General features: G+C 33.2%; 1 protein-coding gene across 1 annotated transcript in view; it reads right to left on the bottom strand.

The window, feature by feature from the left end:
* LOC129224523 (protein big brother-like) overlaps positions 1-18,637 on the bottom strand; it is a 47,562-nt gene that overhangs the window by 24,657 nt on the left and 4,268 nt on the right. The window contains exons 2-3 of the mRNA XM_054858988.1: positions 15,101-15,187; positions 13,612-13,707 (exon numbers count right to left, since the gene is read on the bottom strand). Coding sequence (XP_054714963.1) covers positions 13,612-13,707; positions 15,101-15,187 — 183 coding nt within the window. The remainder of the gene's footprint in view (positions 1-13,611; positions 13,708-15,100; positions 15,188-18,637) is intronic.

Raw genomic sequence — 18,637 nt, 5'->3', positions numbered from 1 at the left:
TCAAGCATTGAAAAGACCATTTGACTGTCAATGGTGATAGCATATAAATGTAGTAGCATTAATCTAAAAATGGGAAACAAAAATATGCAAGTTTTTTTTTTTTTTTTCCCCTTCAAAAAAAAAAAATCTTTTTTGAGGCATTACAAAGCTATAAGGGAACGAATTTGAAAATGAAAATTCCAAGACAGCTTAATGCAAATACTATCCGATCGAATGATATATTTATTTAAATTATTCGCGCTAAATTAAATGGAAAATTCAAGCGGTTATAAGGAAAAATGGATCGCTGTGGGTAATAAAAAAATATCTGAACCAATGTTTTGGAAGTTTATTAAATAAACGTATTCCAGTACGGCCGTTAAAGGGAGGAATTATGTAATAAATTAGTAAATCTGAGAAAACCGGCTTTATGCGTAGATGGTGTAGGTAAAGAGATTGTTGCTCATAACAGAACCAATTTCTATCACATATACTCTGACAAATTAGTGAATCTGAAAAAATCGACTTTATGTGTAGATGGTGTAGCGATAGCACAAAGAAATTGTTGCTCAGTTATCTCTTTTATAAAGAAAATAATCTTACCCGTAATTTCCTAATGATTTTCGAACAAATGAAATGAAATCAATAAATAATAACAAAATTACTTAACCTCCAGCATTCATTTGAATTTTAATCTGATTAAATGCATTGTGCTTTACAAGCTTATTTAAACTTTTAATTCAGAACAAAAGATCTTCCTTATTGTTAATAATTTAAAGTTTAAACAGCCTTTCCTACTTTTTAAAATATTTTAAACTTGCTGTTATACTTTATGGTCAAAGATGTTGGTAATATGTTTTCAATGCTTGACATTTTTTACAGGAGTAAAATTCATTTTGGAGGAGGGAAATATACGAAATGGAAGATGGGAGGGAAAGGAAAGATTACTATTTTGGTTTTTAATCTTTAGATTGTTTGGCGTTTTGAATTTTTAAAGAAATCCCCACCAATTTTCACGACGCCAAATATTTATATCAGATGCAAAGTGTGAAAATCCGCTTGACTTCACTCTAGAAGCGTATTTATTATTTTCAATCCATGAACTGTGCTGGTAGAGGTAGAGGTGATAAAATTAAAGGTATCTCTGCTCTCGATCATTGTAAGTTTGGACATTAGAAAGTCAATAATAAAATCTGAAATGAATTTTGTAGAAACTAAACTATCACATTAAAACTGGGTGTGTCTACAATTTTAAGAATATCTAACAAATGACCGAAGAATAATCAGTAAGGGTATTTTGGGAAAGGCTTTGCTGCATTGAAATATACTCTCTTCCCAAAGCAAAACAGTTCGTCAGTTGTTGGACAAGAACTTATTAAACGCAAATCACAGAGATCGATATCAACAAAAAAGCGGCGGCCTCTATTCAATTGTATCAACAACATGGACCAGATTCTGATCTTCTTCATAGGGCGTGCAGTCAATAAATCCTCTGGCAAATCTACAATAATCTATGAAAGCTGTAATACAATTCATTTATATCAGCTGCTACAGGACTCATGTTAATTTAACGCAGACTACACCTGACAACGAGGTTTTTCATCTTCACCTGTTTCTATGATCTGCCAAGCGTAGAGCGATTATTGCCGTATAGCGTGACGTTCCACCCACAGATACCGAATAGAAAACTCACCACTAAATCTTAGGGTAATGGCCCATTATTTGATATTCAGGAAGTTCACTAAATGATGGAACTTTTCCGGTGGTGATGATAGTGGAGACAGTTTGATTTATCTGTTTGCTTTCGAAAGCGATAAATCTAAAGTTATTCTGAAGATAAGGTAAAACGTTGTAAAGGAACTTTGAAATTACGTTTTAAAACTATTCCATGCAACAGTAATAGTTTACTCGTAAAAAATACTACATTTTCCTCAAGTCAAAATGCTTCCTTAGTGATGCAGTGATGTTTAGTCAGGCATAGATAATTTTCCCGGGTCTTCGACAAACGTGTACATTTTCTTAATTATTACTCATGCAATATAGAGGGAGTCTGGGCTCGTTTGACCGGTCTCAATTATTGCTTATTGTTTTCATTTGGCCTTTGAATGACGTTCCTTTGATTTTATTTCCCCCCCCCCCGCCTCCCTCTAAAGCACCACCGTCGACCGGCCCCTTTCGATGTGATGCTCCCATATCGAAAACCGTCGTCAGGTTGCGTCCATATTCTACACGCACACACACACACACACACACACACAATCATGCTTGCGCAGACACAAACACACACAATCATGCTTGCGCACAGACACAAACACACACATACATACACACACATACATACACACACATACATTCCCACACATACACACACAATCATGCCTGTACACAGACACAAACACACACATACATACACACACACCTACAAACACACACGCTCGTGATTGCGAAAACCATAATTTGAATTCAAGATGTAAAAATTCAATTTTTTTTTCATATTATTTTCGTTTTTATTTATGACTAACAAATAACACTTATAGTTCTGTATAACCTAGAGTAAGATCACATGGTTCAGTTAAATTGAACACATTTTATTTCAAAAAGTGTATTTCGGCAACAACTTTTAGAAGTCTGCAACTTACTTTTTTAAAGCAGTCAGGGTACACGAGAGGCTACGTCAACCCAGCCGGAAGCTAGGGGCCCGGCCCTTGTGGGACCCGACTCGGAATAGTAGTATAAAGTTTATAAGTTATTCAGGGGAGACGGGGTGCCGCGACCAAATCTGACAAGGGGCCCACCATGGCAGTCCTGTAAACAGTTTTTATTAGGATTGGGACAAAAAATTGAGTTTCTCCCCAAACGCAAGTTTTATTAGGTCGCAATTTTATGTCTTGTCATGATCAGAAAAAATTATTGATCTTTCAACACTATGAATTTTTTTTTCTAAACACATAACAAAAGAGAATAATTGAAATTTGAATAATATTTATCACTAGCTGCGTTGCCCGGCTTTGTCCGGTCTAAGTTGAAAATAACCGTTGGGTCAAGTGAAGAATGAAAGAAAATAGATGAAAGAAAAAATAGAATGAAAGAAAAAAAATATATAGAAGAAAAAATATATAGAAAAAAAATATACATCTTCAATAGAATGAAAGAAAAAAAAAATATCATGCAAAAATTTCCCCTCCAAACAATGACGACAGATATTAAAATACTTTTAAGAAATTAAAATAAAATGAGAAAGATGGATTTAAAAAGTGTAATTATGGACACAAAATAAAATAAGTTTAAGAATTGAAAATGAGAAAGATGGAAATAAACAATGGATTCAAAAAGCGTTACCGTGGAAACGCAAAATAAAATGGTTAAAAACTTGAATAGAGAATATTTTTGAACTTCATTTAATTCGCTTGTAACATTTTTTCTAATTGAGATAGAGGGTTAAACTTGCGATCATTGGTCGAATTAGATCTGGAGCAAAAAAAAAAAAACAACTCTTTCCAAAGGTGTCAAAAAGAAAACTGTGGGACAATTCCTTCACTTTTTATTGATATATTTAATGAAGAAAGTAGTGCCTAAATTTCAGCTAAGCCAAAACAAATTCGAGCTAAAAACGTAAATAACTCCCGCCGTAACTAAGGTAGATCATTGAAACAAACAACGTAGAACGCAGAAAATTCTACTCTTTCCAACGACATATAATATTAATATATGTGCAAGTAATTTTTCACCCCCATATTCAGGAATTAAAGTGAAAATTGGACCTTAATTGGAGTAAAAAAAGAACTATTCGTCGAATTTTTTTCGAACTGGTTTGCCTGTGAAAATTTCAACAACATCGGCCGAGTAGTTCTCGAGTTTTGCGAGTTCAAACACGCAGACGCTTCTTGGAGACTTCATTTTTACTATGTAGAGATTAAAATTGTTACAGAAATTGTTTGTGTAATGCAGACGTTGGTCCACTTTATAAAGATCTGTTTAAAAAATAATCTAAAAAAGTTAATGAATTGAACATTTTCAAAAAAATCTTAGATGCTGAGGATATTTGATGAAACTCTGGTGGAAAATCGAATTTTTCATTTAGTTTTTAGGCCAGTAAAAAATTATAAGTGGAACAATGAACGAACGCGCCCGAATTTTATCACTATTTTGAGATGCCTTAAGAACAAAGAATACACCAGTTATACCAGTTAAGTTACTCCAGAGCAGTGGAGGCAGCTAAGCTGCCACCAATTTTATGGAGTAAGGTTGCACAAAAATTTTTAGTGTATCCCTAAGTGGGCCCGCCATGTTTTACCTCTTTTAGCCACTATTAGTCAAACTCTGGAGGACCTCCTTTAGTTGTTTGAATTGCGCATTACATGCAAAGAAAATATCATGCATGCAATGTCATCTGTTTCAAAAATCACCTGTGTTTCACCGAATCAAAAAAAAAAAAAAAAAATCCATCAAAAATGGCAGATCTTTTATAAGTAAACCAAACCAAACACTATGTACAGCGATCGATATTCTGCCTTTACTTCTCTATCGATATTTGCCCAACAAAAGCTGTCTAATGTTTTCGAAAACATGAACGCGTATCTATTGGAAGTTGCTACATCAGCAGCTTCCATTTTGTCAAAATCATTCGAAATTTTACCAAAACTGATGGCACCATCTTTTGCCCCCCCCCCCCCCCCAGTGTTGCCCATGGAAACGGGGCGGCGTCTCTTTATTATAATGCATCCCGCCGGCGAATAGAAACAGAGCATGTATCACGGCATCATAAAATCGATACAACCGAATCATTCCCCTATCCCTCGCATTGTCACCGGCGAGCTAAAAAATGAACAAGTGACAAATATTCGGAACCCCCGTAAACTTGATATTGTCTGAAAGGTTGGGAGGTCAAGCATTGTTAAACTGGGGAGTAAAAGATTCTTGGAGAGCATTTTATAGTGAGTGATATCTCCGCTGCTGCTGTGAAATCAGATTTATCAGGGTGTAACAGGCGACGTCAAAAGATGGATGGTTTTTGAGATATTTGAAGCTGATTGTATAAGCTTCTCTCTGTGTGTGTGAGAGTGCTTGCTGCTTATCACATAATTTGTCAGAAAAAAATGTTGCACGTTAAAAAAAAAAAAAGTACGGTTTTCAGAAATAAAATTAACATTATTCCAAAAAGTTGAGGTACTTTTAAGCAAAAGTTAAAAACATTTTATTTTTCCCTGAAAGGATAATTTAATACACTTCCCACGCTTGCTGCATATTAAAAAAAATTTAATTTTGACGGCTTGAATTCAAATTGCGTTTTTCGCAATCACACAATCACAAATTGTGATAAAAGCATACTCGTTGAGTTTCTTGTTTCTACGAATGGAATAGAATGGAAATGGAGAAAAAATTTGCACCAGTCATATTTCGACTGGTAATTTTCAAGAATGGATAATACGAGGCATAGCCATAAAAAAAAAGTGATTAGGATGCGGTAATAAAGATAAAGATTTTATGGCTGGTATGCACCAGTACACAAATCATAAAGATTATTTACAGGGCATAACGTTACTACATTACTGTATTTTTATTTCTTATCAATTTTAAATGATGGGAATTAGAAATTTTGTATTTAGATAAAATTTTGCTGTTTAAGTTTATCTATATCGGTGTTTTTTAATGAAAAAACGTAATTTTACACCCCCCCCCCCCTTTTTTAAAATGTAAAGTCTGCTTGAGTAAAGCCCTGAAAAAAAAATTAATAAAGTCAAATCACAGACGATTCTTAACTATGACGACGAAAATTTCGCGCTCTAAATCAATATTAAAACTAACCGTTGCCATGGTAATCTGAAAAATCAGAACAACATAAACTTTGGTCGAATGAGGATAACAGACAATTCGTGATTGCTCAAAATAATAAATAAATAAAATAATAATAATAATAATAATAAATTTAAAAATACCATTCACTTCACTATTTTAATACGATAAATGTTCAGTTCATTATTTAAACGTTCTTTAGTTGTGGTTTCGAATGCGTATAAAATCAATGGCGGATATGGACAGAGTAAAAAGTCAACAATGTTTTATATCACATACGTTTCAATGTTCTTGTCTTCGTCTTTGCTATACGCAGCTCTCCTAAAACAACTCCAGCCTACAGCAGCAGCAGGGTTTCGATCTGAAACGATGGGTCGGATTGCGGGAACCCTTACTCGACGATAGACGCTCTAACAATATTTTGAACCTTTTTGCATAACACTACTTTCAGAATACTATTAGATAACATTAATTTATTTCATCACATTTAAAATATCGATTACTTTAAAATAAGGAAGGGGGCAGGGATGTACGAACTGCAGTGACAGTAGACAGGAACCGATTTACACACCTGGGTGCCCCGGGCACTGACAAATATGGTGCCCCCTCCCCACACACAAAAAATATGAAGGTAAGTGTTGGATATTCTTTTGATAGAAAGAAAAGTTTAAAATATCGATTTCATACGAAAAAGTTAATAATTAAGATGTTTTGCAAAAAAAACATTTAATATAAATCTAAAAAAAATTTACCGTTTTTATGTTAGAAATTTTTTTACAGTCGCAGATGGAAAAACTATGATACAAATGGTAAAGATTAATCATGATGTGCTTTCTGCGCATCAATGATTCTTTATATATTTTCTCCTTTGTTTTCTTGTAGTAAATTCATCTGTAATGTCTTCATAATCAAGTTTTAGGTCTAACTTCCTTCCATTGGTAACATAGCTAACAAAGATAATTTATCATCAGAAATGAGAGTACGCAAAGGACACTTAATTCTCTTCAATAGCGAAAATGATCGTTCTCCACAACAATTGGCTAATAATTGGCTTTCACTTAATAAAAAAAATTGTCAAATGACAATTTTTTTTTTTTTTTTTTTGTTTTCTTTAGTTAGATGCTCCGAACACTGGTCCCTAAAAAAAAATGATGACAGAAATTTGGTGCCCCCTTTCCTTTGGTGCCCCGGGCCCGGGCCCCGAATGCCCTGCCGTAAATCAGTCCCTGACAGTAGATTGAAAATTTTTACACCTACACATCGAAATGTTTTATCAATTTACACAATGTCTGCAACTCGGAGATTAGTTCTACAGCAAATCTTGCCGAATAAGTTTGTTGTATAAAACGTGAGAGGGCGGCAGACTCTTTGTTATCTTTTAATTTCATTGGTGTATGGAAATAGTTCCACAGAATAGTCTCTAGCAAAGCTGCTTTGCAGTCTGCATCTTTCTTGAGATCTTTTAAAAAGAAAATAGGATATGTAATGCCACAAAAAGACGGCTTGAAAAAAAATGCATTTAATTATTTTTCTAAACTAGTTTTGATCAGTTTTATTTCTAAACAATCATTTGTAACTCAATGGACTTGAAATGCGACGAGACTTGCAGTAAAATTATTTCACAAAACAAAATGTTGCTCATTATATAATGGGGGTTGTGGGGGGAGGGAGGTCATTACAAAATTTTAACGGCAATTAAGTTAAATAATTTTAATATTGAAAACTTAATCTCTTGTGGTTGCATTTTGTTCAAAGTCTAATACGTTACCACTGCAATACCACCATAAAACCAAAATTTAAAAATTTGCACTAATGGCGGCATTGAACTAGAAGAACAAATTTCAAAAATACTAGATTTTATTTAGCAAAAATTTAATTTAAAACATACATGACGTAGTGATTGCTCAAACGGGAGACTTATTGCTTGTCGGAATATTCTCATGGCGTTTTTTACAAAGGAAACTGATGTTCCCAACTGCTTATCCCCCGGATGCAAAAATGGTTCCATCCTGGAGTCCAATATTCTTCCTCCGCATCCTTTCGAGCGGGAAGCCACGCCCACACAAGGAAAAGGGAAAAGCGTTAGAACACAGTATCGATCGTCTGCAAGACTTCGAACATTGGATTGCTACGCTGAAACTTTCGGCACAATCTATAGCGACATTTCAGCAACAAACAAAGCGAAATTTGTTAGTGTGGATTAGTTCAATGATCAAAAATCTTAATTCGAACTTGACTCAAAAAATGTTAAATGGCGTCAGTTCTTGCTTGGAAGCAGAATTTTATGTAAAAAAAATACAAGCTAATTTTTATTTGGTAATAATTATCAAGTATTCATAGGCAAATTGGCAAATCGAGAACTAAATCAGTTCTAAGCTCTAGTGGTTCTTTTATTCGACGAGTAAATATTCCGATAAATTGCTCTTATTTAAACATAACGATGCAGACAAACGCAAAGCTATGTGATTAATGATTGAAATAAATTGTGCTCCTTCTACATACATCAAGCATGGATAAGTCAAAAATAAGGTTGTTAAAAGGCACAAATTATTTAATAGTTACAGATACGCGTTTCAGGGCTACATAGAACCCCTTTCAATGAATGCTAAGGATGTGAAATTATAGATGAATCTATCTTAGTTGATATCCTTTCACCCACCAGCCACCAGCTCATATCCTTTGCATCGAAAAAGCTCCTATTGCCCTATAACACATGTCTGCCTTTTTTTTTCTTTTTTTTTTTAATTTGGGCATTTTAATATTACTTAATTTACTTTTTCCTGAAATTATCCAACTTTGACTGTTTGATTTGGTTGTCTTTTGCTTTCTTTTTAAACTCTACAATCAAATAATTTCTATAAAATACAAGAATTCGAATAATTAAGCGCATTTCAGATATGAAGAAAATAAAGGGAAATTTTTAACGCGTTGGATCATGCTCTAATTCAGTAATTGTAAATATCGACTTGCGTATATAGCTTTTTCAATAGATATTTTCTGGGGGGAAGGGGGGGGGGCTTCTTGGGTGCTGGTAATAAATGTAATGTCAATCTGTTACGTCTATCATACCAATAAGTTTAAATCTTGATCCAATAGCTTATCTCATTGAGGAAACCGAATGTCTCATTTTTACTCAGATATTTTCAGGAAAAGTGAATATTCCTGTAAGTTCAGTCCACTGATTTTCAGCAGCAGCACGTGAATGAACAAGTGAAAAGAAGTTAAATGCCTTCAACTGCCACACATGATGAAGTAACCATAAAACTTTCCCCTATTCGAATCCATTGAAAATTCTGAAACAGAAGCCGCATCATTTTCCATCGGTGAAGTGGTTCCAAAAGAGAGTGTCCCTTCACATGAATAGCCAGCAGCAACCACATTCTCTTGGTTAAATTTCCATGAAAACGTTTTCTTCAGCAGGGGTAAGAAAGTGCGGAAGGTGGTCCGCCCCCCTTGAAGACCGTCCCGCAAATAGGTGCCAGAATTCTTGGCATTGAATCAAACTCAAATAAGGAGGCATTGCCGATGACAGAATACCAGCGGGAAGGTTCCCGATGACACCTTGAGGCAACAGCGGTGCCATGGCTGTGACCAAACGTTGAAGAATGGGATAAAAAGAGGGGTGGGGTAAAAGGTCAAGCTGCCTGAAGTGATAGTTTTCGTGGTCTGTTTATGGCTTTTGTCTGTTAAATGCTGGAAATGACTGGCGACTTCATGTCCTCAAATAGAATGGGCGGACAAAATGGTAAACTTGGAACGTTCTGCCTGTGAAGAAGTAGGAAAATTTACTGCTGCCTCAGAACATAATAAACACTATTAAATGGATAGGGTCTGGTGGGGTAAAGTGGTCATAAAATCGTAGGTTTTCAACTTAGGTGGATAATAAATGCAACAAATTCTTTAAACACTTCAACTTTTTTTATTGTTATTTTACATTGCATTATTAAAGAACACGGTACATTGAGTTTTAGGGAAAAAATATTGATTTTAGTAGTTTTATAGAGCTTTCTTTTCCCTATGTTTTTATGACCACTTTACCCCATGGGGTGGGGGAAAGTGGTCATAGCATGGGGTAAAGTGGTCATAGTTAAAAATAGATACAAAACCATTATAAAGAACCCAAATACTTGTATATTTCAGTTGTTTTTATAGTTACAAGTATATTCACGAGTACATGCGTGTACACACGAATATATACGTGTCGTGTGATACACGAGTAAACACGTTCCTATAGGAGTAGATACATGTATACATCAGATACATGCATGCACGTGCCTACTCAAGTATACGCGTGTATATACGAGTATATAAGCATGTATACGTGATTACCTACAGGAGAGTATACGTGTCTACATGAGTACATACGTGTCACATGTATATACGTGTCACGTATATGTACGTGTCACGTGTATATAAGAGTATATACGCGTATGAACGAACATCATATACGCGTATGCACTTGTATCTCGAGAAAATACGTGCATACTTGAGTATATATGTGTATTGTAGACGTATATAAGCATATATAAGAGTACATACATACATATACGAGTATACACGAGTTAATTCGTGGATACATCCAGTGCGTCTTTGTACCTGTCTACTCATGTATATATAATATGGAAGCACTAGTATATACGCATGTATACGTGTAAACATGATTATTTACCTGTATAGACATGTATACGTACATTTACGTGTATACAACAGTACATGAATGTATACACGAGAATACACGCTTATATACATGTCGGCTTACAGAGTGAATCTAAGCTCGTGGGCAAAAATCAAAGGGGTGTGAGAGGGGAGGAAAAGAATCATAAGGAAGTTATAATCACTGACGCGCTACATGCACACGAAGCCAGAAACTGATGGATGCAAAGCAGGGCACAAATTTGTTGCACAAAGATGATTTTACATAACATTTTAGTTTTTAAGAAATATTTAGAGCAGTTGTTGAAAGTTACGGTCTGTAGTAGCTCTAATACACGCATCGCAACAAAGGCGCAGCGACTGATGAAAGTTTTTCAAAAGTTTCGTTATTGCAACAGAGAGGGATCTGTGAATGCGACGCATGTATTACAGCTGAAGGCCGCAAATTTCATAAATCACTTTAAAACTTTCTTAAGTCCTAAAATGTTGAGTAAAATTGTATTTGTGTAATATATATATATATATATATATATATATATATATATATATATATATATATATATATATATATATATATATATATATATATATATATATATATATATATATATAAATTTGTGACTTTTTTTGCATCCATCAATTTCTCATTTTGCGTGCATGTAGCGCGTCAGCATTGTGTTTGTGACCATATGTTCCTTATTGATTCTTGCTTCTTATCCTCTCGGCAAACACCTTTTAATAATTTGCTCAAGAATGTAAACTCACCCTGTATACTTTTATATCATATGTTTGTATGTAAGTGTCTACTCGAGTTCGTACGCGTATATACGTGTTTACCTGAGTATATAAGTGTTCTTATATATACGAGTATAAGCGAGTATATACGTGTATAGTAAAATGTATAGCTGTATAGATAAAAAATACTTGCAGATACCCATATACGTATTTATTGGCGCATTTATGTGAATACGTCTATGTACATGTCGACACGAGTATATATGCGTATATATACGCATATACTCGTATATTTAACCCCGTTTACTGTAAAAACAATACATATTAAGTAAAATTAATATTTAGTTTGTATCTGCCTTATACCTAAAGATTAAGTGACATTAGAAGAACAATATTCGTTAAGCCTAATATTATGACCACTTTACCCCATCTTACTTAAATTGTTCTAAAAAATTATCTAAAATAGATTCAGCTAACTGCTTATAAGTAAGAGTTCTTGAGACATGTAGGAAGGTTCCTGTATAGTCAATCTGTTCCTAATTCTAACAAACAAAATTTCCCAAGGATGTTAAAATAGGTGTTTAGATTTTAAAATTTTTCATGTTCACGCAAAATATTTTTTTCTACCGAATAAAATTTTTCCAGTTGTAAACTTTTGTATTCAAAATGTAGTTTCTAACTGCTTTACTCTAAAATAAAATTTTCACATTCATTCGAACATTTATTTCCAAGCTATAGCCATTTATTTGACGTATGACCACTTTACCCCATTGACCACTTTCCCCCACCAGACCCTATTGTTTATTCTGCTTTGGTCTCCGAGAAACCTGCTGAAAGCTCAGGAACACCTGCTAACTCTGTAGGTTTTTTTTTTTCCTTTCGCTTTTTCACCCAGGATGTAGCAGTTTATACAACTCATATTAGTATTGGTATGATATTTTCTGTTGGATCACATGTACCGTTCTTTAAACTGAAGGTCCCCTCCTTCTCCAATATGTATTTATTAACTTGGAATTTACTAATTTACTCGTTTTCCATCGCGATTCATCCATTAGCGTAAAATGCTAAAATGTCATACGTAAAAAAATAATTAAAAATATATATATTTCTTTTGATTATCTTATTCATTTAGGCCAAAATCCTATGCGTTTTTTTAAATTAAGCTTTTTTTCCTTAAATATTTATTTTTTTTCCGTTCATCAATTTATTCGTTTTTAAAGACGACCTACATTGCAGCATAAATGATAATGCGTCATAATAATTTAAAACAAAAGGTAATATTTTATTTTTTTATAGAAATGCTACGTTGAATATGACCAAAATCCTTTTTTTTTTTTAATAGTTCGGTTCCTTAGTTATCATTATTATTGCCATCAGCGTGTTACATATAGTACTTACGAAATTTTAATTTCAATGTTTTTCAGAGATACACGACTCAAAGTAAGCAGTTATTTGCTAGTTAGCAGCTAATTATAAACTTCACAAAAATGTACTAACTTGTGAGTATGCATTCATTTATTTTGAATTTACATCGCATTTTGTTCAAAACACCATACAATTTTTCCAAACTTTCATTTTGTGTTAAATATTGGACGCAATAAATGACTAAAAACTGCTTGGAAATTATGAGTTCTATTCACAAAAACACATATGTCTAACGTCTAAGTAAGAAAGTTTTCGTTTGATAAAAATAAAAGAAGAGAAGCAAATGAAAAAAAGAAAAAAATACATTTACATCGTTTCAGTTTTCTTTTCATTCCTTACGGACTTCCTTGTATTTGTTTGGTCTTAAGTGAATCACTTTAAGATAATCTTCCCATGTTCAATAGACACAACAGTTGCCGCTATTTAACCAACATCCAATTCATTCTTAAAATACAGGACATAAAATCACACGTGGTGTTATTTCTACAAGCTATTTCATTTTGTGCATTAAAAAGTACTCTTAAAGTTCGAATATCACTTTTTTTTTTCTTTTACAGTAAAACTACCGGCATTACCGGCGCAATAAAAGGTTGTGAAAGTTATATATGATTTGCAACCAATCAAGAAATGCGAAAAGGTATCAAACATTTGCTTTAAAAAATTATTCTTGCGTTTAAAAAATATGGATTATGTTATCTCTTTTGATGTTTTATTCTTACAAATGTGATAAAGTTTCATCTTTCAGATCCTTCTAACTATTAGTACAAACTACTAAATGCACACATAACGTCGAGCTTTTAAAATGACACAGACTTAAAAAAAAAAAAAAGAAAAAAAAAAAGCTCCTCAAAATAACTGACAAAATATTTTCTAAATTTGTTAAGATTTCTTACATTCTTATACAATGACAGATACCTTCATTTCCTAAAATACAAAGACTAATTTTTTTAGAAAAAATATAATATGAGCAAAAAGCTTTTTTTTTTTCTAGAACGTTAGAGAGAATAAATAATATTGGTTTCTTACCTTTCCTTGTTCTTTGTTAAAATCACAGCCTTCGCTATAACCATTGGCACAGGGACTAAATACTAACTGTAAATTTGTACCCGTCGCGATGAAAGCCTGAGGGAAAATAAATAGATTAAAATGTATGCATTAAACTATAACAAATACTACATCATTACATTGAAACGATATTCCAGTTAGTCCTGTAATTTTAATCCTATTGGTAAAATTTCTGAAACTGCCAATCATCATTTTTCTTCTTCTAAACTCGCTACTACAGCAAAACTGAGTTTTCGGCAGTCGGCAGGGAGCCTTATTTGTCATGTTGGTATAATTTTGTATCAAATTTTTCGCGGTGGAGCCCCCATAGGGTAAAAGAGTCATCCTGGAGCAATTCTAGTTAAAGGATTACCATCCCATATTTGTGTCGAGACAGAGAAAATTTAAATGATTGCTACTCCATATTTGTGTATTAAGATTCGAGATAGGAAAATCCAGAAAAGATTCCTATTATCAGGCAATTTAATACGAGTTATGCAACGCTACTTAACACTTACTTTACTTGATCAAAAGGTGGAGTGAAGAGAAGGGATTCAAACTCAAGACTTTGTAAGTTCAGCGACAACATTGGTAGTAACATAAGATTATTTTAAAACTTGGAACTTGAAAGCATAGAATTTATAATCAATTCAAAATGCGAATAAAATAATAATACTTTAAGAACAATTCTCACTCGAAAACGTATTTTTTGATCCAAAAATACAACTTTTTGAATACCATTGAAATATATTTTGTTGTTACAAATCTACAGAAAATTTTCATTACTAGTCTTTTCTTTAGGAAAAACATATCGATATAAATAAAATAAATTACCGATGAAATTAACTCACAAACCATGAGGTGATTTTTTTTTTTTTTTTTTTGCTTCGAGCTTTGTTCCCTATTTACGTTGGTTATTGCTTAGATTCATATTTGACCATCGATAATTTTTGATTATTTTTGATGTCAAGTCAATTTTCAACAGAGAAAAATATAAAATCTTTAAGAGTAAAGTAAAATGTATTAAGTACTTCTTATTGCTTTGAAGAGTAAGTATATAATACTTATGCAGGCCTGCAGTACCTGTCACTAACTTTTGAAAACCTTGATAGTTAAAAAAAAAAAAATACGTTTTTTATTTACAAATCATGAATTGCAAAAGAATCGTTCCAAGGTCCACTGAACCAATCATTTCTGCTTTTCCAAATAAAATTTTCAAAAAGGAAAGTAAAAAAAAAAGGAGAATTAAGTTTGTTGGAGGAAAGGGGATGAAATAAGTTTTGGAAGTTTTATGAGTAAAAACAAATTTTATTTTACCCATAATTTTGATTAGGTACAAAATGCCCAATGTTTTAACAAGCATTGAAAACAGAAAAAATATCTCTTGCCGTTTAAAACTCTTGTGCATTAATTTTGGTACACAGAAATACAGTGAAAGCATTCTGAATTATAAGCGTAATTTATTACTTACAACTTCTGTTCGTCCCTCCCTGCAGGCGTTTTGAAACCTCATTTGTCGCTCTTCGAGTGGTCGATCTCTGTAGCCTGTGTACCTCACCTGAAACAGAAGTAATACACGTTGAGAGGAAGAAAGAATGAAAAAAATTTTCCATCATTATTGCGAAATACTGCTCAGTCATTTTCAATCCGCGTAATTTCGTTGCACGCTGCATTGAAAAATTTTGAACAGAAAAAATCTTTTGGACGTATTTAAACATTGAATAGTGACAGAAAGGGCAAATATTAATCTATTTGCATTGCAGAAAATTAAGAATTTGTAAATAAAAGTAATGTTCATAATTATTGTATGATATTTTATTTATTTTTAACGAATTGTTCTCTATTACACTGGTAATTCCATCAAAACAAAAGAACTATCTCTGCACTGCGCGTGACGGCAGAAAAGTTTGAGGATTTGATTTCTCTATTCGTAGCGAGAATACAAGAAAATAATTCGAATTTAGTGAATTTCGGATCCGAAAGTTAAGCGCTTGAAACTTGAAAGGAAGGAAATAGACAACTTGTGTAAGACCTTTTAATAGAAGTACAGAAGATCTGAACAAAAAATTAAATGCTCCTTTAATAACTAGAGCACGTGACCAAGAATGCGTTCAATTCTTTTAAAGAACCTTTTAGTTTATTTGTGACATTGAGTAAAACATCTCTTAAAAAAAGAAAAAAAAAATCCTGAAGTGAAAGTTGCTAGGTATAATTCAAGTACATGTTGAGTTCAATAATAAAACCGATATACAAAGTTTTTTGTAAAATAGTTGACACAGAGCTAAACTTAAAATGTAGAGTGCTGCAGAAAACACTCATTTAAGAGTTTTGTAAACTGAATAAATTTACATTTCACCGTGATGTTATTCCAAACCGTTTTATTAGTTTTGAAGTATGAATTCAAGTGCAGCAAACACTTGAGAAGTATCAACTGCAATATTTTGTTATCCTTGACGGAACAATACATAAAAAAGGCCGAAATCTTGGCAAGTTAAGGTAAAAGATATAATCACAGGATGGAGAGCCTCGCACTGTGTAATTTTCCTACCACAAGGATGTCAATTATCCACAAAATGTTTCCAAACTGACGACTAAGAAAACCGCAAATCCTCATCAACAAAACCACAACTTCCTTTTCATCTCCATGATTCACTTAATTTCAGATTTGTGAATGGCAACGACAATTCATCTCTTACCGGCTTCTTAAATCGTGGCAAAGATTTGATTCTTGATGGCGGGAAACACAATAAGGTTAAACAAGGGTTAAATTTAGGGGCAAAATTTTCCGAGAAGGCAATTCGAACAACGCGTTTATAGGGAGAACTTTTCCAATTATAGAAATAATTCTGGATCTTTCTTCTAGGCAGTATAAGAGATTTTATCTGAAAGATGTAAGCATACAAATTACGTCTAATGTTATTTAACAAATTGCAAAATATGTAGACGTATTTAACCAATTTCAACTTTCTGGTGGTTAGTTATGAACAGGTGAAAATTTTGTTTAAAAATAAGTACTTCAAAAGTTATGTCTTATCGACAGTCAAATTGAAATAGTTTTTTTTTTTTTTTGATTGATTGAATTACTGAATTTTGCTTAAACACGTGTGTCATATTACTGCCGTGGGAAGGCAAAGCGCAGTATCTGCAAATTTTCTTTTCTTTCTTTTTTTTTTGCACACATGTCATCTATTGTACTTCAGTTGTCTTATATCAGCTTGCATATTTGGTTTCCGTTGAAAATAAAGCACGAAAAAAACGTCAAATCTCATCATTTCCCTATTACTAGTATGAAATCAAATGCGTTACTTCAAGTGTCTCAGAAACTCATTTCTATCGATGCTGCGCTTTAGCTTCCCACGGCGAAACACTGTTAGGTATGATAGATAAAAAACCAGGTTTTAAGATTATAATCATTTACATCATAACCTTGAATCGTGGTCACGAAAGTGTTTTTATTCTTGAAAACAGAAAGAAGTGAAAAGAAAATAAATTTAACCTTGGTTAGAAAGGAGAAATACTGAGCTAAAACTTTTGAAACTTGTAAACGTTTTATAAGTATTAAACAGCTGCTCTCACGGAAAGAGTATTCAAAGAAATCCTGGCTACCAATTTTTAGAACGATAAGTAAAGGAAAGAAAGGTGATGATGCTCTTGATTCATACTAAATTTTGTTATTTCTTCCACTTTTTTTTTTTTTTTTAATAGCGAAATTTTTTTAGCAACTTTTCTCGTCATGAAAATGGTTTCTGCCTTGTCTTGGAGAAAAAAAAGAAACGATCGAGAATGCTACAGAGAAGGACGGGGAGAGAGAGAGAGAGAGCGATCAACAACAGTTGCTAAGTTCAGAGAATAAAAAAAAAATCGCGAAAATAATCAACAATTTAATTTACGAAGTTGCAATTTAAAAGCTCTGGAAGTTCCATGATGAAACGTAACTAAATAAATAAAAATATTTTTTTAAGATCATGGAAAGCTGTATAAAAAAAATATAAAATATGATTCAAAATAATTTTATTTGAAGCTGGAAAAATATGTGCGATTTCTAAATACCGACGAGTCTTCCTCTGTGAAAAATTCGAGTCTGCTTTGCGGTCGCTCGTTCTACGTATTTTGACGTGGAGATTGACAATGTTTGCCGATCCCGGGACGGTAGCTCCCCGCCACGCGACAGCCAGAAGTAGCCTTCAACGATCCACCTTTCATCCCCCGCATCACCGATCACGCAAGAGCTGATTCACAGCATCTCTCTCCGGCAATCCTACTGTACCAACTTCCAGACTGTTGCGATCAGTTTTTAAATATACTCTTAATCAAAAGAACGCTTTTACAATCTTATAAATCCTTAATATATGCTAATGTCAACAATTATTTACTAAAACGATCAAGCACAGAAGATAATTATTTTAAGTAGTTGAAGAAATCATTCTAAAAGTGCTTTGCAAACGACAGGTGATGTTTTCCGCAGATAAAACATTAATGGCTAGTATTTGGCACAGGATGATTAATTTGTGTAAATAATTAGACATTAAAAAGAGTATTTGAAAAGTGAAATACAGTTGACTCTCTGTTTAACGACGCTCTATTTAACGACTTTCTCTATTTAACGACGGCTTTTCACGGTCCCAAATGATCCACTGTAATGTTAAAAGCATTCTATTTAAGGACGTTTTCTACTTAAGGACGATATTTTGTGGTCCCTTGAAAGTCGTTAAACAGAGATCCAACTGTATGTAGAAAATTTCTTTAATTCATAACTATAAATTTTCCTCTGAAAAATTTTTGGACTGTCAAAAGAGTTTGCTCCTACTTTTTAAGCATATATTTTCGCAACTTCAAGAAAGCAAACTTTTTCAACTCAAAGAAAATTAGATTTTTCAGAGCAAGAATCTTTCAGAAGCCATGTTACGCCAGTTCGCCAAAAAAAATCAAAGCAATCGGCAATCGGTCAGAACAGTACTAAAGTCTGAAACTAGGCAGTGATGCATACATGGAATTCTACTTTACTGGG

Source organism: Uloborus diversus, chromosome 6, assembly GCF_026930045.1.
Source record: "Uloborus diversus isolate 005 chromosome 6, Udiv.v.3.1, whole genome shotgun sequence".
In the NCBI taxonomy this organism is placed as follows: domain Eukaryota; kingdom Metazoa; phylum Arthropoda; class Arachnida; order Araneae; family Uloboridae; genus Uloborus; species Uloborus diversus.
The sequence above is the reverse complement of the archived record's forward strand: the minus strand, read 5'-3'. Positions and strand labels throughout refer to the sequence as shown.